The sequence below is a fragment of the Xenopus tropicalis genome, chromosome 1, assembly GCF_000004195.4.
Source record: "Xenopus tropicalis strain Nigerian chromosome 1, UCB_Xtro_10.0, whole genome shotgun sequence".
In the NCBI taxonomy this organism is placed as follows: domain Eukaryota; kingdom Metazoa; phylum Chordata; class Amphibia; order Anura; family Pipidae; genus Xenopus; species Xenopus tropicalis.
In genome coordinates, this window is record NC_030677.2 from 155,573,099 (window position 1) to 155,594,807 (window position 21,709).

The 21,709-nt window shown below is 37.7% G+C and overlaps 1 protein-coding gene across 3 annotated transcripts in view; it reads right to left on the reverse strand.

The window, feature by feature from the left end:
- Positions 1–21,709, reverse strand: part of chfr (checkpoint with forkhead and ring finger domains, E3 ubiquitin protein ligase) — a 30,796-nt gene that overhangs the window by 3,804 nt on the left and 5,283 nt on the right. For all 3 annotated transcript variants that reach the window (XM_012958542.3, NM_204047.1, XM_012958547.3), the window contains 14 exon segments: positions 19,073–19,182; positions 18,892–18,951; positions 17,916–18,083; positions 16,465–16,590; positions 13,655–13,805; positions 12,585–12,739; positions 11,828–11,990; positions 10,550–10,689; positions 9,947–10,066; positions 8,774–8,857; positions 5,637–5,707; positions 5,132–5,219; positions 1,208–1,315; positions 81–153 (listed from right to left, as the gene is read on the reverse strand). In XM_012958542.3, the coding sequence (XP_012813996.1) occupies positions 81–153; positions 1,208–1,315; positions 5,132–5,219; positions 5,637–5,707; positions 8,774–8,857; positions 9,947–10,066; positions 10,550–10,689; positions 11,828–11,990; positions 12,585–12,739; positions 13,655–13,805; positions 16,465–16,590; positions 17,916–18,083; positions 18,892–18,951; positions 19,073–19,182 (1,617 nt within the window).

A 21,709-nucleotide genomic window follows, 5' to 3' on the forward strand; every position in this document is an offset into this window, starting at 1 on the left:
TAACAGTCCAACATGATATGGAGAAATACACTAAGAGCAGACTAAACACATCACTAGAAAGAAAGTTCCATTTTACTTACATAGCATGGTGAGCTTTAACCTGAGTTCTGCAATTCCGCCCCCAATAGCAATTTGGCCGAGAAGTAACAGTCACTACAAAGGATAAATAAGGTTTGAAATCAGTTTTGGAAAGGAGTCGGCTTTCTAAATGACTAAAACATACATTCCTTATTTTAATATGTTAAAGAATAAATGCCACACATCCTAATCTATACAAAAGTCAAAGAATTTCAAAAATTCACAAGGTAGGTATTTAAAATGCTTTAATAAGAACAGAAAGCTAAAGCTTCACACAATACACCACACATCAAATAATACAATGTTGTGTAAAAAAAAAAAAAAAAGTCAAAAGTTATTTCAGACCTATAAAACTCTGAATGCAGTTTTGCTTAGCACAATTTTTCTCAGCTAATTACTACTGAAGCTTAGCTTATAAACAACTGGCAGGATCTCTTCTCTTGTGACAGGTAATAAATATCTTAACTTCTTACAAAATTAACTGCAAGTGTCTAGGATCACTTCCCAGATGAATCCATACAGATGAAAACTGCCATGTTTTGTGAGAGTGACTTTGGGCCAGAGCACTATATGGTTCTTTCCTCTATGTTTTTTTTATGTTGTGCTGGGTAAGATTTTGTGAACTTAATCTGCAAAGCTTGCATCAATATTAATGATTGGACACCCATAGGAGCCTGCAGAACTCAGGATAACAATAGATAATAAGCTAATAATAAAAACTGCATATAACTGTTTGATTTTTTTTTTTGTATAGGGCTCATCATCTTAAGGAAAAGTAACATCCCTACACAGCAAATATGTCTTCTGCAGTAATACCTTCAATATATTTCAGACTTAACCTGTCTACATCAATGTGTCAGCTTGTACTTCATGAGTTGCAGGGTATTAATAAAAGCAATTAGCTATCAGCAACACTCCATATGGTGCTGAACTGCAACTCCCACACCTTTCCCCAGACTTTCTTTCCAAAGGCCTTTGACTATGACATGTTAGGACAACAAAAACTTAAGAGTTGCAGAAAGTGCATGGTTGAATTAGAGATCTGCAATGTGTAATGTACAGGGAAAAGGCAGCTTGGAGCCTTGGTTTAACGGGGTTCACAGAAAAAAAAAATCACAATTCCTTTTACCTGGTAGCTCTGAAGCTGGGATGTTTTGTCTGTACTGGTATGTTAGAATTCTAAAGTTCCGCAGCCCGCAGAAGTAGCAGAGTACAGTGGTTCCATTTATCCTGTAATCTGTGGGACCAACAATGACATGTTAAATCTGTGCAGACTCTGGAATTAGAAATATCACCCAGGTCAATAAAAAAGAAAACAAAGCGGATTAATCCAATACCAAGGGAAAGTACACAGCTACTTAATCCTGGAGTAAGTGAGTTGAAGGGTTGTTGCCATGTTTAAATCTCATTCTGACAAGTGAGAAATCTCTGCTATAGATGGTCGTATTTTCCTAGCGAGGCCCAAATGCCTACATTCTGTGAGTAAATGTGGATTCTAACTGAAGGCACACTACAGCTGATGCCGCAATCTGCAGTGCTTGATTAGGTAACATGATCAAAGTTTTTCTGTCTCTGTACACAACACTTTGACTGCGTTTAATGACAGTGCATGGGTCTGACTGGACAACAAAATAATTATTGCTATGTAAACAGACTTCTGTGCTGGTGACACAGAATAAGGGGAACATGCACATAATACAGCATGCCCTTTCAAAACATGAAATAAATGTGACTGATTAGGATTTCTGATATCCCACCCAAGCCCGGTTCTAAACGAGAGACATGCTAAATGTCAAGGAACTGCGCACATTTTGTGTTTAAGTATTGTGCAATTTAGAAGAAACAAGAAGGACAAAAAGAAACTATTCACTCTATTATTTGTTATTTCAATCCATTGCAGCAGGAGCGCCATCTAGTGAATAAATGTCACATGGCAGTGTAGAATTTGTTAAAAGAATAAATAACTGTACCCAAGCACAATTTCTAATAGTAGAAAAAATTATTTTAAAGAGGAGCACATTAATAAGCCTTCATTGTTCCTCTAAAAAAGCAGTTCAACCCTGCCTTGTGTTACTAGCTTATCCTAATAACTGGGAATTCAGAAGTTCTCTCTGCACAAACCATGTACTTACCACTGCAGGACTTTCAGCAAAGGACAAATTTGATCATCCCTTTCTAAGTCCATAGGACTGTTTATATGACACTATTACATTAAAGTGATACTGACGGTACAAAACTATTTAATGTACTTGAAAAGTTACATATAGGTCATGTTGATCATTTTTCACTGATAGGGCTGCTTTTGTAAGTAATTGTTACTTGAAGTTCCTAAACCTGACTGTTTTGCCGACCTGACTGTCCCTTCTCAGCCTGTCAGTTACAGCTTCTAATGCTAATGACCTATTGCTGCACTAATATGGCAGCCCCCTCATAGAGGAACATGGGGGATCAGACAGGTAATGTAAAAGCATCAGGAAATACTTTTATGGCAAAATTATAAATAGAACGCAAAGAAAATGTTATGATATATTAAAAAAAAAAAAAAGTTTACTTTCAGGTGTCAGTATCTTTGTCTGCATCTAACTGTTGTGAGAGTGGGCCTTCAATGTCAGGTTCCAGGAGTGCCCCATGAGGCCCATAAGGAAGCTTAGCAAGACAGATGCACAGTTGCCAATATTCCATTATTTCCAAACACAGATTGCTGTTTTTAACATCAAAGATTGCACTTTTCATTCCAGAGGAATAAATAAGCGCACTACAAATACTGCGTAATAAAAACAACTAGAACAAAACCCGCTTACAGCAAGGGCATGACTGCAATAATAAGCAGCCAAACAAAGCACTGGCCAGATAGAACCAATGACATTTCCTGATGGATATACAGTAAGTACTGCAACCAAAAAGATGAGCAGAATGGCACAACTGCAGGTCACACTACACTACATTTTCAGTGAATTCTTAGCAAGTTCTTCACGGAGGAAAGCCATGCAATGCAGCAGCTCTTCAATAAAGGGAAGAAATTCATTTCAAACACATTGATTTTATGTAGGCAATCAGAGTGGCCATTATTTTAGAGGAAACCCAGAGGCCATAAAACATATTAGGTTCTGAATAAGACATATTGTACCTCTCTGTGGAACAGATTTCTACATTGCCATTAAAGGCATTTAGCTTCCAACTACAGGGGCAGAATCTATTAACCTAGCACTTGAAATTTTGCTGCACATAATTGCTGGACACTTTCTTATCAAATACTGTAATTGGGGGCACAGATATACACTTTATGTACTATTTTTCAGCTGCTGGATGTTTTTCATCAGTCTATATCAAAGCATTCAACATTATAATCAAAAGATTACAATCATCTTTTGGTTAATTTGAGTTTAGGGTAGTAGCTATTTGAATCTATGTGTACTCACAGACTCTTTATAGCAAATGCATTAAAGCAAGCAGATGCACACATTTGCATTTAGACTATAACAGTACCATCCCTGAAGATGCATCAGTGTAACTGACCACAACTTTATCACTCAAATAATCTTTTAATTCCTCTGAATTCCTCTTAGAATCTATCCCTTTCAACAATTTCTCAATAAACATTTCATTAGATGAGCATACACATATCTAGCCTAGCACAGCTTTAGTGTGCACTTTTCTGTGCTCTGTGCCACATGTCACTTTGCCGACTCCTGATGTTGCCTGTCCCAACACCTTGTGTCTCATACTACTTCTTGTTTTAGATTGTAAGTTCTAAGGCCCTCTCAGTTATAATAACAACTAAATGATTTACTTGACCAGTATGCCCCTCAATAACACACACCAGCACTATTAATTCCAGATAAAGAAAGAAAATTCAGATTCCAGGGAGTCTGTTGTGTTGAGTGCTTAAGGGCTCTGGCACACGGGGAGACTAGTCGCCCACGACAAATCTCCCTTGTCGCGGGCGACTAATCTCCCCGAAATGCCATCCCACTGGCGAGAATGTAAATCTCCGGTGGGATGGCATATGTGGCGCCGCGATTTCCCCCAAATCACCGAAATTACCTTGAGAGGAAACTTGTGGGGGGGGGGGGGTTCCAAATGTTAGACACCTCCCTTTGATTGTAATCACTTACCTTTTACTCCACACTGGTGCTCCTGTTAGAAGAAAGCTGCAGCAGCCTGGGGTAGCATGTGAGCCAGCGATCCTCTTTCTTCTTCTGTCTTTGTGCCGCTCGTGCACATGCAGTAGAGTGAAAAGCCGAACTTTCACAAAAGAAAAACGGATTTTGCACTCTACTGCACATGCACCGGCCCCTAGATCCTCAAGATCACTCTCTCGCAGCTATTCCGGGCTGGTGCCGTTTTCTCCTAACAGGAGCACCAACCTGCGGTATAAAGGTAAGCAATTACAATCACTGGGGGGTGCCTAACATTTGACACCCCCAGTGATTTTACCTTTCCTTCTCCTTTAAAGGGTTTCACCTTTATTTTAACTTCTACAATGTTCTATCATGTCCTATTCTAACCGCTTTTCAACTGGTCTTCATTATTTACTTTTTATAGTTTTTAAATAATGTCATCTACTTCTACCTCTTTCCAACTATTGTTCTGTAAGTCTACATTTAAACCACTAACAGGTTGCTAGGGCAAACAGTCCTAGAAGGTGAATATCCACATCATCCTAAACATTAATTTAAAGGTGAACCGTCCCTTTAATGTAATGGTGGGCAGTGCATAGCTGTAAAATAAAGCTGCCACACAAAGGCTAACTGATGCAGGATGGTTATCTTTTGTATTCATCTTCCACATGTATGGCAAAACAGCACTGATATGCTTCTTTCATCAGGTTGACTCAAGCAGACTTCATTGGTAGTTGGGGGAGATGTAGCCTCTTCCTGACTTGCAGCTCAGACTTAAGGTTCATCTGCAGCAATGCTTTAACTATAAGCTACCTACAGTACATCTCATGTACCCCATATTCTTACTTCTACAGGCAACTACTAGTTGAGCTGAGGTTTCTCTTTAACTCAGAACAAAATAAGTAAGAAAGGTGTATACACTATTAACTCACCAGGAAGCATAAACACCCCTCTCTGAGCAGCTGACAAGCTTTCATTCAGCATATCTTTCCATGTGAGTCCCCTGGATGCCAGGTAATTCTGAAACAAAATAAATATTAGGGAAAAAATCTCATAGGTACAGTACTTACACATTGAAAATACATTTTTTTAGAAGTTAATTTGTATTTTATTTGTTCATTTGTATTTTTGTTTGTACAGTATATTGTTGTATGAAAAAGCAATTATTATTCTGCAAATCTAAAACAGTCTACGGTTTGTTATGATAATGTGACTTCCTGAACCACTGTTACTTTTTAGTTTGTCGTTGATATTTCATATTATTGTAGCAGATCAATAGCATGGGGGCTCTCTGCCCACAATATAAAGATATACCGATAAATAAAGTCAGTTAGCCCAATCCTGCATGTTATAATGTGCGTGTTGAAATAAGAAATAAAATAAGCAATATAAGAAATAAAAATATATTGTGCCTTTTGAAAACCTTTATAATCTTACCTTAAGGATGTCAGATTCATAGTTATTGTTATTTAAAACTCCATCCAAACATTTGTCTCCCAGATTCAACTCTGTAGGGAAAAAGTGGGAGACCCACATCAACTTTTTACAGCTGCAAACTAATCTTAAGTCTGATAAAAAGAATGTAGTGTTTTATTTGCAATGTAGCCACAATACATTTACATCTATTACCAATTTGAATATTTTTTGCTCTCAGATGCTGTAATAACAGTGACTAAGCATCTTAGCTTTAAATGTAGGTTTCTTGGTACAACAGCTGCAACACTGTGTAACCCAGGGATCCCTAACCTTTCTTACTTGTGAGCCAAATGTAAAAAGACTTGGTAGCCTCTATGCACACTATCAGCTTACAGGAGGCTTTATTTGGTAGTAAATCTTTTTATTCAACCAAAACTTGTTACCAAGTCAGGAATTCAAAAATAACTACCTGGTTTGGGGCACTGAGAGCAACCTCCAAGGGGTTGGTGAGTAACATGTTGCTCACTGGGCCACTGGTTGGGCATTACTGGAGTAATCAAAAAAATCGAGCAGTAAAGTTAAGCTGGCCATACACGCACTGATAAAATTAATTTTCGGACTGTGTGTGGGCTCAGAATTATCATCCTGATAATTTTCATACCATGACGATTGGTCGTTTAGATCAGTGCTGTCCAACTTCTATGGTGCCGAGGGCCGGAATTTCTCTAGCATACATGGTGGAGGGCCGCTAATGGAAGCCAGTTTTGACCACTCCCCTTTTTGAAACCACACCCACTTCAAACCACACCTATTTTATCACAATGGTGGTAGCACAGCAAAATCCCAAATGCTTGGTCCTTACTGTGGCGATATCAACCATCATTCATATGTGAAAGAATTATGTCATATTAAGATATACCCTTAAATTCCATATGCCTCCTCCTCCCCTGTGGATAGCAGAGCAACCCCCAGTACATAATTACACACCTTAGGGACCATTTAATGGCTATTTCCAACTGCTAACAAACTCCCACAACAAACCCCTGCCAGGTTCACCTCCCACAAGCAGCATAGGGCAAGCAGAGTATGGCACACACAGGCAGGACTCTGCCTGTTCTATGCTACCTCTGTGTGCCATACTCTGCCTGCCCTACCCTGACTGTGTGTGCCATACTCTGCCTGCCCTACCCTTCCTGTGTGTGCCATACCCTCCCTGACCTATGCTGCCTCTGTGTGCCATACTCTGCCTGCCCTACCCTGACTGTGTGTGCCATACTCTGCCTGCCCTACCCTTCCTGTGTGTGCCATACCCTCCCTGACCTATGCTGCCTGTGTGTGCCATACTCTACCTGCCCTATGCTGGCTGTATGTGCCATACTCTGCCTACAGTACCTATGTCTGAGGTGTGAAGAAGTGAACAATGGGAGTGATTGCAGTCTGAGCCTGAGGTGTGAACACTGCAGGGGGTGAACAATGCAGGTATTAAAAGGTGTGATAAACACAGGGGATTACATTTTTAAACAATACAGGGGGATTACAGCCTGAATCTGAGGTAAGCCATCAAAGGTAAGCCATCAAAGCAGCCAGACAGGTGGGGGGCCACACAGAGGGGGGTCGCGGGCCACCAGTTGGACAGCACTGGTTTAGATGATTAGCCAGGTTAGAAAACATTGGTCGGATAATAATAAAATCTGTGCATGTATTGTTCGATATCCTTTGGGGACCTACAATGGAAGTCACTTTCGTACGATTGGTATCTGCTATTTCATGTTCAGAACATCCTCTGATTTGTTATTCTGAGGGCTTTCTCCTACAATTCCAGTCTGAATGTTAGTTTAAACATACGACTGATATCCAAACGTTCGTTGGAAGAAGACTAAAATCTGAACGTGTATGGACAACTTTAGGCAAAAACCAATATTGCACAGAGGAGCAAGCTTACCAGACTATTCATTTGTTTTACAGGGTAGTGTGATGGCATTTTCCTAGTTATATTCACCAGGATATAAAGCAGTATTAATGGAGTAAGTTAGTTATTAATATTGCAGGAAAACACAGTTAAAAGCTATGCCAAGTTATATAACCCAACTCCCTTCTAAAGTAACCCCCTCAGAACTTCCTAAATTCATTTTTTTGACCCTCTCCTTGTTCTCACTTATATAGCAGATTATAGCACACAGGGAGAATTGCTATGGTAAAATTTCCCAGGAAAGAGTCACAAGACAAAACATCACAAACTGTAATGTCAGTGACAATAATCTCTGCTTTTATGGCACATGTGAGTTATCATTAGTCTATTAATAATTTAATTTAAATCTCTTTACTTAAATTGACTCCATGCATGATTATTGCACACACAGGCAATCTTCATCTCCAGGTACGGAAGGACACCTGTATTTTGAATAGTTACTTGAGTAATTTTGTTACAATTCGCACAATTTAACTGGCTATGATACTAATGTTCAATATTTATACTATGAAAGAATCACAAAAAGCTTACAAGCCTCACTATTTTCAGCCCCAACCTACTAATACAACAACTTAATGGGAAAACTCTAGTATAATTGACATGCCCTAGTAAAATTTATTTACTGAATGTTTTTGTATGTCTCTGAATCACCATGTAAAAATATTTATTCATGTCAGTGAATTACTGTGTACTTCTGTGACTGTTTTCGCTCTATTTAAATAAACATATTAAATATACATATTTAAAGTGTCAGCATACCACCTTGTTCAACTTAAGTTTAATGAACAGGGCTTGTACAAAACTTGTCTATTGTCGTAATCATGAAAAATCTATGATTTATGATAAAATAACCAGGGCAAAGGATGAAACTGAAACTACGGCATGTTTAGCTTTTGTGAGGCAGATAATTAGATTCCCAGTGTACAAATAATTCCTAATTATTTACCTGTCAAGGACCAAACATGGAGTAGCTTCAATTTCTAAGCGAGAAGTAACAATAAGCAACTGGCAAAATGTTCAGCACAAACCCTTTTTATTGTATTCACGTTAAACAAGGGGGGGACAAGGGGCTGATATATAAAAAGAAACATACCATAAAGAAGACCCCATGTAATGGCTATTACAATGTGTGCAACTATATAACAAAAAAGAAGTTTCTCTAAGGAAGAGATCTGTGTCCTTGCCTTACCACAGAATGGAGCTAAACACCCAAAACAACCCATCCGGTTGCATCCCCAGTACATGTGACAGAAGGGCTCCAAACATATAGTGCCTGTAGAAGCAAAGAGAACAGAAGTGAGATGAAGTAAAAATAGAAATGCTCTGTTTTTGAGTCTTTCCTTTTGACATAATTTCTATAAGATGGGGATTTTCCTACAAATACGTTTAACTTTAGTCTTGTTGGGAGAGAGGAAGAGAGATATTTCCCACCCACGCCCAAGTTTTTAAGAAAATGCACCTTATCTAGTTATTAAGTATTTTGTACTAATCATAAATATTTATACTCATAATTGTTATACCTTTGTGGTGCTTAATACATCTGAAAAACATGTTTGCGTTTAACTGGCTATGATACTAATGTTCTTACTCGCTGTATTTATTGTATATTAGTTTTAAGGGAATGGTAGACAGATGTACTCTGACACTGCTGAAACTTTTTTGAACTGAGCAGCACCAAATGGTCGCAGTTATTTGTCTTAGGGCATTCACTAGCAAAATGAGCAACTTGCTGGATAAATAAAAGGAGCCTCTTTTTTATTACCCAATTTGGATAAATTAAAGTGTACTAAACCTGCCATATATGTTCTTATTTACAGTTTTTTTCATTTGTTTTTTTTTTTTAACAATAATTTCTTATTCTATTAATACATTTAAGTCAATAGTATACGGGACTATTGCAATGTTGTTTTGTCTCCATTGCGATAAAGAGAGCGTGCATTTGCTTGTCAAGTGACTGAAGCCCAGAAAGGCCAAGTACAATCATGGCCCCTCCTCTTCCAGGATATAAAGAAGTAGTCAAGTCAGGATTTATTAACAACTTATTAACATATAACTCGACAGTCCATCATTGAAAACATATTAAACTAAGCTTTTAGAAAAAGGTTATTTAGTAGAGTTGATAAGACCAGCAAAACAAGATGACAAAGTATGCATGACAGGAGTTAGAAAGCAAATATCTGTACCATACAACTAAGAGTTTTTACAAATATATAAAACTATCACAGCATTTGATAACAACTATGTTACCTTTTAAAGTGAGGATGGAACAGCTTCTGAAAACTTCCCTCACCCATCAACCCCCAAAAAGGCCAAAGAGCCAAGGAACCATGGTGAAGTGGCAGAGAGTGAGACTTAGCCTTACATTGCTGAGGTGCCACATGAGAGTTGTGCTCCCGTTCTGCCCTTCGGTCTGGCATCGGCTGGAAGCAGCAGGTGCAGATCACGTGGCTTCCATGAGAAGGGCACACATATTCCTGGGTAGCTACAAAAATAAAGGAAAATCTGATTGGCCTCCTTTTCTGCAGATAGGAACAATAAGAATAAGTATTATTCTGCTCTCATTTGCAATAAAGGTGAGGAATATTTGAAGCACAAAATACAAGTCTTGCATTCATTGACTTCTGTTAGTCTGTGACACGTGGATAATATTTGATATGAGCAAGTTGAAAAAAATGGTACCTTAACCAACGCAAATCTGCCATTTTACACAACCAGCTACAGGATATTGTTCTGTGGTCTCCTAGAGCACCAGTGATGTCACAGAAGGTAGGGCCTTATTGGGTGAAAAGGGCTAAGGGGGTAGTGGGAGGGGTCAGTTGAAGAAAATCCATTCTCTGTATTTGTGAAATCTAAACCTACCATCCACCTGATCCATTTATTTTTGGCCAGATATTGTTACTGCTTGAAATACTATAATACAGGAAAAGAATATTTACACCCACTATACAAACAAGTGATCACTAACCTGTAGGAAAGTTAGTAGAGGTAGAAGGGGCATCTCCTTGAGTACGTGAAGCCTCTGTGTCAGAAGGTGGAGGATATGGTGGGGGTTGAATATTGTGGCGGACATATCCAGGGCACTGTCTGCATACAGTATAAGGCTGGCTACAAGATTTAAACAAAGTAATCTCAGAACAATATATTTTCATTTTTATGTGCCCAGTTAGGCACAAAACGCGTTAGGCTTTTAGCATTTATGTGTATATGTTAATAAACCTCTTTTGATTTTACTGACAACCTGAGCTTTATATCTACATTTTTGGAGTTTCCAGAGTGCCTGCCTTTTTCTATTTCCTTGTTCCAATATAACTTCATTAGCAAAGCCTACAAGAGTAAAAGCCCCAAATAACTGAACATTTAACACTATCAAATGCTCTTTGCAAGTGCCCGAAGGGCTTATTTAATGATATGTAGAGAATTTGTGTTAGCATGCAATGCACAACAATTCTTTTACATCATGTTACAATGTAAGCATGATTTGCACCAAAGAACAACATGGAAGCTTAAGATTATTATCATCCTTTTATATATCTTTTCTTCTCTACCCCCCGATGAACTTTATTAATGTCCCTTTCAGGCTTACACTTAATAAAAAGCTTATTTACCTTCCTAAATGTTTTTAGAGTGTGGGAGAAATCTAAAAAGCTTTATAAAATACCATTTAAATTATTTTACACCAGTTGACAAAATAACTATTTTACCATTTTATATATAAACCTAAAGAATGTGCTCTTTTCTGTTTGTAAACCAAAAATTTGTCAAAGAAAATGTAACTCTAAGCAAATTTCCAACTGTAAATGTAATTGCTATTAAAAGCAGTATCTGCCTGTCCTTTGCTATTCTGAAACTGAATATATTAGTCAGTTGTCCAGCAAGTACTAAGGATTAGCAGTGCAGAGAAAAGCAAGGGACTGACATATACTACTTTTGATAGAAATGACATACCCAAATAGCTTTAAAATAGCTTTTGCAATTAATGTATTGCTTAGAACTACTAGATACTGAAAAGAAATCCAGTTATAAGTCTAAAGCAAGTGGACTTTCTGAGTAATGTTGAAATTGTTTCACCACTCATTTAAGTGACTTGGCAACTGAATGGTAGTGAGTTTTCCTGCATTTTAAAGGAATAGTTCAATGTAAAAATCTATCCATCTATTTACCCAGTTTCACACCTAATAACATTTTACATTTAGGCATACAAATAGTATAATATGACCACTAAAAACCAATAGCAGCCCCTAACCTTATATCAGAAGATTCACTATCCACATCAGAAAGCTCCAGCAGATCCTCAGAGCTCCCTTCTTCATCAGAAAACGACCGACGTACCTTTGGCTGCAACATATCTTGTGTAATCTTATTCCGTGCATCCATACTACACCTGTCTTCCTCACTGCGGCATTTCTCTGTAGCAATATACATGCATTAAAACTGCCCAATTGTAGTGCTCATAACGTCACTGTTGACATTTTGCAGACATAGTTATTCAGTCATTTGCATATTTGCGGATTTACAATTTAAGTAAAGATGTAAAGAGCGCCTTAAGTCTGATGTGAAAGTTTATAATACTGTTATAAAATAAATGTATTCAAAATCTATCTGTATCACTATCTATCTGTATCACTATCTATCTGTATCACTATCTATCTGTATCACTATCTATCTGTATCACTATCTATCTGTATCACTATCTATCTGTATCTCTATCTATCTGTATCTCTATCTATCTGTATCTCTATCTCTATCTGTAGCTATCTATCTGTATTTATCTATAGCTATCTATATCTATCCGTATGTCTAACTATCCGTATCTCTATCTATCTATCTATCTATCTATCTATCTATCTATCAACAAGTACCAGCACTTACATCTATGTAAGTGTCTGGAAACATGTAAGCAAAACAGATAGATACAGAAATATTTTTTCACTTAAAAGACCACAGAATATGGGAAAAGAAGACATATAAAGTTTTTTTTGAGGTTGAAAGCAAGAGATTACCTGGATGCTGGATCAAATAGGCCTCCACCAAATTGTTCAGTATATGGTTTTTACAGATACGTTCAACAGGGCAGCGGCAGGTAGGACAGAGGGAAGAGCGTTCCATCCAACCAGAATAACAAGCAGCACAAAAAGTGTGCATACATGGCTGCAAACTGACAGTAAGAGAAGAATACCTCAGATAGGCAGCTTTTTTCTAAAAGTTTAATTTGAAGACAAAGAAAATAAAACCTTTCCAACGTAAGAGGAAAGCCAGTTTATAAAACTCTGCAATGCTTGGTTTTCTAATTCAGTGTAAAGTCTCTTTAAAGGGATATACATGTAAATTGGGCATTGAAGATCGGACATTATCTGAAATTATATGCTTAGTCTTTCTTGCTATATTTAAATGCTGCAAGAATGTTGTAAAAATTTCCCTCTAGTGTTCCCTTTTAGGTGCAGTTAGGACTTATTTGGGGAGTTGCAGCTGGTGTTCAGGAAGCAACACTGCCTTGTTTCTCAGTGTTCATTGCTAATTTATGAGAAGTTAAACTGACTGTACCCGTCTGTGGTAGTAAAGCCTTTTACAGGAGGTAGTGGTGTAACTAAAAGTTAGTGGCCCTTACAGGAAAATCATATTAGGGCCCTCCTAAATGTTGGAAATAATCAACCAATCCTTTTTCTCTGTATTAATAAAACAGTACCTTGTACTTGATCCCAACTAAGATATAATTAATCCTTATTGGAGCCAAAACAATTCTATTGGGTTTAATTACTGTTTAAATAATTTTTTTAGTAGACTAAAGGTAGAAGATCCAAATTACAAAAAAAATTAACAGAAAACCCCAGGCCCCGAGCATTCTGGATAACAGGTCCTATACCTGTATAAGTATTTGTTTATATGTGCAATGGGGGTTCATTTGGAGGGTTTGAACTTTATGGAATTTGGTCTTTTTTTTAAACCATCTTAATTATGTAACTATAGTAAACATTATCATAAAGTAGGGGAGTACTTAATATATATATAATATTATTTTGGTTCCATAGTGAATGACCAAAGTTTTAAGCAGTGCATTTGATTGCAAGATTACCTGACACAGTCGTGCAGCAATTCCTGACAGATTATACAGGTGAGCGTTTCCTCCATCTTATCTGGCTTCATACTTGGTGTCTTGCTTTCATCGCTTGCTCCTTTGGAACAACTTGCAGAAACAAGATTTTTGTTGCCCGTCCAGAGGTCCTCTATATAATTAATACTACAATCAATATTATTATCTTTCTCAACTATGTATAATAATTACAGAGTCGGACATCATAAGTGCTGTCTCTCTGCACTCCCTCAAAATTTGGAGAGCATATAATTTACACATTCCCAAGAAAATGTACCTAGCAATAAGCAAATTTGGCATTTTATCTAATTATGTGGATTCAACCTTGAGCAGCTTGGATTCTGATCCTCATGCAAGATGAGGCTACAAACTATTACCCAAGAAAGAGGGTACTACTTTCAGTGTGATCCAGCATGAAGTCCATGCAGCTACTTTCAACTTAATTAAAAAAAAAAAAAAAAGTTCAAGTTTTTTTTTTTTTGGTGAAAAACTCAAGGGAGAAAATTCACAGAAGTGGTGATATTGAGACAAAATAAAAGTGAAGATTTTTCACCTTATTCACAAACCTCTATCTTCACTTTTGTGATTTTTTTCTTTTAAAACACACACTTTAGATTTTGTTATTTAGATGACATCTTAGCGACATCTTTTTATGAATTTGTCTTTAGCTCTTATTAAATGTCGGTCTGCCATCAAACCCAGTCCCACATCTACATAAGCTTTGGAATCAGGATCCTGCCAGCAGGATTTTGCATTTAATTTACTAGTCATTCACTTTTGGAACATTTCCTGAAGGGTAATTTTAGTTTACCCAGGAAAACTATACATCAGTTTTTTGATGTACTCATTTTTTCTCATTATTTTTTGTAATTAGACACCCCTTCACCCACTGATGTTCAAACCCAGATTGCTAACTGCCTCCTGGCTAACTTAACCTAGCTAAAACAGAGCTCATGGCTTTTCCGCCCAAACCTAGTCCTTCTCCGCCTTTCATCATTACTATTGATGGCATGATCATTAAAGGAAAAAGAAAGGTAAAGTCACTTGGGGGTGCCAAAATGTTAGGCACCCCCAAGTGACTTTAACCGCCTACCTTTTACCCCGGGCTGGTGCCCCTGTTAGGAGAAAATAGCACCAGCCCGGGGTACCTGGAGCGCAGCACTTCCTCCTTCCGCCTTCCACTTCCTAAACTGCCGGTGGCCGGGCATGCACAGTAGAGCGAAAAAGCCGACTTAAATGTTTAAGTTCGGCTTTTCACTATACTGCGCATGCGCGCGCAGCGAAGCCGGAAGGAGGAAGCGCCGGCAGCTACCCCGGGCTGGTGCTGTTCTCTCCTAACAGGGGCACCAGCCCGGGGTACAAGGTAAGCGGTTAAAGTCACTTGGGGGTGCCTAACATTTTGGCACCCCCAAGTGACTTTGCCTTTCCTTCCCCTTTAACCCTGTTAATTCAGCACACTGCCTTGGTGTTATCTTTGACCAATCCCTCTCCTTCTCTAACCATATTAATAACACTGCCAGAACCCGCTGCTTTTTCCTCCACAACATTGCCAAGATACACCCCTTTCACAAGTAACAGCTAAAACACTAATCCATGCCCTTATCCTTTCCCGCTTAGCTTACTGCAATCTCCTACTAACCAGACTCCCACCTCTCTCCCCTGCAATTAATATTAAATTCTGCTGCCAGGATCCTCCTGCTCTTTACTAAGAGGGAACCTGTTCAGCCTCACTAAAGCTCTCTAGCATGGCTGCCTGTTAAGCAAAGCATAGCATACAAAATCCTTCTGCTAATGTTCAAAGCCCTTCACTCCTCTGCTCCTCACTACATTTCTTCACTGGTCTCCCTGCATGTTCCTGGTCACCTCCTCTGCTCTTCTCAGAGCCTCCACCTTTTTACACCATCCACACCCACTGCCTTCTCTCATCTTAAACCTTTCCATCTCGCTGCTCCTTACCTCTGGAACTCTATCCCTGAATTCCTCCGTAGGGAACACTCACTAACTCTCTTTAAGAAAAATCTCAGATGCTACCTTCTGGAGCACTAAAACATTATTTTGTCTAGTTTTGCGCTTAAGAGCAAATGCCCATACCTGGTGCACCCCTACCTTCTAATTTGTGCCTGTAGGTTTCCCAACAACTTAGATTGTAAGCTCTATGGGGCAGGGACCTCCTTCCTACTGTGTCTCATACCACATGGCACTTAATCTCTGTGTATTTAAACTTATTTATTGTATTTTTTATCACACGTGTTCTCCCTCTGTGTAACTGTGTATATTGTAAGATTGTACAGTGCTGCGTACCCTTGTAGGGCTTTATAAAGTTATACATACATGGCCTTTTTCTGGAGTAAAGTATATCTCCACTCATGAATTCCCTCCAAGGTATTTTATTTTGAGCAAAACCCTATCTGATTTATCAGTAGGGTTTACATTTATTTCCTTCAGTAAAATGTATGTTTTGGTTATATGAGCAGAACGTTGGTTGCTCTGGTTAGGATAACCTTTCTCTCTGAAAAAGTTTAAATATCTGCCTTTTTTTTTTTTACCAAGAAACCACCTATGGAATAATGCAAGGATGTTCCCTTATTTACACTTATCTAAGATTTAACAGCATAATTCACTGTACTGTACATAATGTATAGTGCAAGGCAGGGCAATGAATACAATATACACATAAACCAGTTAAAACATATGAGTTACAATGTCCTGCAAAAATGCATTGATTTTGGGCTGTAAACTTATCCCAGACCTATGTGTGTTTATTTATAAGCAATGACATCCGGATTACTGACCTGTTCTCATTCTCTTTTTTGGAGGACCTAAAGATCCCTTCTCATGTGCTGTTGCATCCGATGTGGAGCTGTGTCCTTCAAGACTTTCCCCAGACTTCTCACCACTTTCAAGCTGTACCCCAGGAACTGCAAATATCAAGTTTGCAGAACAGTCATAATTAGTGTACATAAAGAAAATCATATACACCAATACCAAAAGAACAATGCAGGTTTTACATATTTATACAACTCATCCATATTTTATGAAATCAGGCAGATAAAAATTTGGCGGCACAATAAACCAAATTCATTTTTTCTGTTTTAAAAACCCAGTGGGCGAGCTTTAGCATATAGGATAAACCCATGTAAAAGGGATTTTTTTGGAGCTTGTTTGGAATTCATTCCCAGAATTCCTTTTGTTTATTTGTATCTGTATGAGGCAGTCTCCTCAACCCTAGTGATTTGTTTGGACAAATTCACAAAACGTTTGCATTTCTAGCCCCACATAGTGGTAAACATGAGAAAGCACCCAAGCAGGAGAAAACCTGTTTAGCTATTATGTATGTATGTATGTATGTATGTATGTATGTATGTATGTATAACTTTATTTATAAAGCGCTACTTATGTACACAGCGCTGTACAGTAGAATCCATTAATATAAACAGGGGTATTAAAATAGATAAATACAAAGTATTACAATAAGCACAAATAAATACAAGATACAGTTGCAATAAGTTAAGAGTCAAAGACACAAAGAGGATGGAGGTCCCTGCCCCGTAGAGCTTACAATCTATATGGGAGGGTAACTTACAGACACAAATAGGCAAATATAAGTGCTGTAGGTCACAGTGGGTGACATTACAATATAAGTGCTAGTTCCCTGGTCAGGTTTTATTATGCAAAACAATAGGTTATCTGAAAGCAGTTGTATCCTCTAGCGCTAGATGCTAGATGGCTGCCTACACACCAATATTACTTACTAAAAAATATAATTTGTGTCTAGAATAAAAAACTACATTGCAAAGTGAATTATATGAAATGTAAACAATGTAATTTAGAAATAAAAAGTATACCATAAAAATCATGACAGTATCCCTTTAAAGTAAAGGGATACATTACAAAGTCTTGACCTTTGTAATGTCAATTTACTTTCAATTTTGCTGCCATATTAACTCTTGGCACATTGTGTTTATAATCTCTAAAAAGTCTTTATGTCCAGTAATAAGTAATTTTACAGAGGTCTGTGTGTCCATTCATAGGTAATCCCTCTCCGTAAATAACCTGATAACACTGGATTATGAAAAAAAACAGCAGCAGATAACATCTAACCCATTTAAGATTAAAAAAAAAACTATCATACCTTCTGAAAAAAGTATGCATAAACAACTATACCATAATTTCTAAAAGCATAAGTCTTTATAAAACATAGATTCTAATATAGGGAGATCTGCCCACTAAGCAAGTCAGTTACCTGATGCCTGGGACTTATACAAGAGAGTGCAAGCTGGCTCACTTGCAGAGGTAGTAGGTGTGCTGAAGAGACTGGATGTGGAAGTGGACGGCTGAGGTTCCTCATATGACAGCTGATCATCTTGAGATGACAAAGTCTGAGTGTCAGCTTCCTCTGAACCTGAGGTATCTGCAAAAAACATGAGGTAGCCAATAAAAATGTGTGTTTGCTTCAGGAACTATTGTATAGTTTATAGAAATAACCTAATATGTAGCATAGGGCAACCATTTATAACCTAATAGGACTTTTTCTTGGACAATTAATAAAATTTGGCTGCACTAAAAATGTATGGGTTAGCCAGGAAAATTAGTTTAAACTAGGGATTTAAAACCTGACACTGCTGAAGTAAATTTTCTACACTTGCTATTCTGCATATTTTGAGTCAATAGCATAACTAGACCAAATGGTGGCCATTATAGATCTCCGTTGTTGTCTGCCATTGCTAATTTTATTTAAAATACCATGCAAAATGGAAGTACTAGTATTCTACACACAAAAAAAATCACAAATGCATCAAAACTGTGCAAAGACTGTTGTTAGCAAATATGTAGGACTGATTTACCAAGTGTCCTCATCTTTTTACAACTGGTACTGATATGTATTTGCTTGTAAAAGAGTTAACAATAGTTTTAGACTTAACAATTGTTTTTACCATCCTGGAACATTTTGTTTCAGCATGGAAAATAATTGTCTGAATCGCTAATCTGTGCAAGTTATTCACATCAGGGTCTAACAATTCCGATAAATATTACTACCCGGCGTTGCTGCTGAGCAGAGTAGTGGAGACACCCGCCGAAAAAGAATGTGTTTAATTAGTACTTTGTATTTGCCCCAGAAAAAATGTAGGATTGGAATATTTTGCAGGGTTTTCCCTTCTATAAAATTAGGTACTTAGGTAGATTCTCCTCTGCTTATTGACATTATTTAGTAACTGTACCTGCTGGATTCTGCATACTATCTTCTGCCTGGTTTAAGGATTTGTATAGGTAAGCAACATCTGAAACACAAAAATTGGTTATTGTACCACATCTGATAAGTGACAAGTATATGCATGCATACACAGACAGGAAAAACATATGATTACATACAAGGTTCTTGTACAAAAAAATTCAACTTACTTTGTTCTGGCTCATTTTTCCTATAAACAACATAGATCACATCACCATTTTTCAAGGGGTATGTCTGCTTCTTTACCACTTTCAGCTTGTTGATTACTGTGCCATTTGTGCTGTAATTAAAGTGAAATTTGAAGAATACATTTTACAATTCACAAATAACCCATACAAAGTTGTATACTACTGTACAATAAACACAGTTCAGTTAATAGTGCTCCTCCAGCAGAATCCTGCACTGACAACCATTTACCAAAAAGCAAACAGATCTTTCCGTAATTTGGATCTTAAGTTTGTTAAAAATCATTTAAATATTGAATAAACCCAATAGAATTGTTTTGCCCCAAATAAGGATTAATTATATCTTAGTTGGGATCAAGTACAAGGTACTGTTTTATTATTACAGAGAAAAAGGAAATCATTTTAAAAAATTTGAATTATTTGCTTATCATGAAGTCTATGGGAGATGGACTTTTCGTAATTCAGAACTTTCTGGATAAGGGATCCCATATCTGTATTATATGAATTCATTTGTTGTTTACACATATTGTAGTGCTATGGACTGGAGGTTCAGTTCTAGACTTTGGTGAAAGCATAATCCTTGAGTTTTATGAAGGCAGTTGAAATAACTGATACAATAGTTGCTTATTCCACAGAAATGTATCACTTAATGTAGCAGACCATTTAGAGTCTGCACCTGGATTACTGAGCTGCCATACTGAAACACCAGAGAGAGGAACATTAAAGGACATGTAAAGCTTACATTTGCCTACAATGTATATCAGTTGGGCACGTTTCCCCAACCCAAATGGCATCATTTGTACTGCATATATCCCCTCAGTTTGCCAGCACCATCACATCAGATACATTTAAATCTGCAAAGAGCATACACACACACCCTTATTCAGCATACATTTCATCAAGAATACAGACTCACACAGGCAGAACTGTCTTTGATAAAAGTTCTGCTTTGTTTGATCTGAGCTCATGAGAGGAGGTTAGGAGAAAAAAAAAAATTGAAGCAGACTGCTAGAGCTGAGTTTCTATGGGAACCAGCAATGCCATCTCTTTACTGGCTGCTAGACTGGGGGGGGGGCGTGTTTAGTAATCTGAGCTTAGAACAACTGAGGATGCCCACAAGCCAACAGCCAAAGCAAATTCCTGAGGGAGGGGGCTGAGTGGGTTTCAGGAGGAGAAGCAAATCTAAGTGATTAAGGAGATGTTGCAGTCTTACTATTAACCTCTGTACAACCAGTGTGGCAGGTACTGAAAGATTTCAAAGAGGCTGTTCACTGATTACATTTTTGTTAAACTTTAACTTCAAAAAAAATAATCAAAAAGAAATAATAGAAAGCAACTTAAAGAATTCTTCAGTTCTGGTGTAAATCTGAAACCAAATCAACTGAAAAAAAAAATTTGGAATGTAAACAACCCCTTTAACAAGGGGTTTAAAGGGGACCTGTTACCCAGACATAAAAAGCTGTATAATAAAAGCCCTTTTCAAATTAAACATGAAACTCAAAGTCTTTTTTTTATTAACATATCCATACCCATTATAAATGCATTTAAATTTCCCAGTTGTCAATCATATATTGCCTTCCCCACCTCTATGCCTTAGGCATAGAGGTGGGGCAGACAATAACTTTACCTTTCCATTTAGATGTCAATGCCCTCCTCACTTTCCCCCTCCCTCCTCTCCATCTAATCGTGAAGCCAGTCCATGGGCCTGGGCATCTGGTCCCCCCATTCTATCACATGACACAATGTAAAGCTTACCTTACTATCAGTGCCCACAAAATGGCAGCTGCCTGCTTGCTTTGATTGTAATTCCAAGACTGAAGGAAACAAGATTTATATTATTTATATCGTGTAAGTGAAGCTTATTTTGCTCCACCAACATGATAGAAAATAATCTGGAGTTTTTTCTTAGGGTGACAGGTCCCCTTTATGTCCTCTTAATACCTAAGTGTGAATAATATAATGTAATTTATCTGTTTGAACTTATATATGTATATACTTCTGTTCATAACTTGAATTTTACTGGTTGATATAATTCTCGGCTAAACTGCCAAGTTTTTAAAAAAATATACATCTAGAAAACAAAGGAATAGTACATGGTACAGCTGTGCAGACATTTTTGGTGTAGAATATGGCCATACTAAGTTTAAAACCCCTTTTGAGTAGACTAAAGCCGGCCATACTTGGGCAGATTTTTGAGCTACCAATTTGGCTTCTTCATCAGCCCGTGTACTCTGACAGGCCTCTCCGACTGATATCTGGCCCATAATCATCTAGATATCCATTGGAGCGATAACTGCATCAGCTCATTGATGGGGGCATCAGCCCGACAGCCTGTATCCCCTATCACTGTCATCCGATTGTCTGGCCCTAGAGCCTAACAATCAGATTAGCCCAATATCACACGCCTCAAGGTGGGCATATTGGGGAAAGATCTACTCACCTGGTGACCTCACCAATTGAGCGGATCTTTCAATGTATGGACAGCTTAAAAGAACAGTAACACCAAAAAATGAAAGAGCTTTAAAGTAATAAAAATATAATGCACTGTTGCCCTGCACTGGTAAAACTGGTGTGTTTGCTACAGTAACCCTACTATAATTTATTAGACTGATATCAACCACC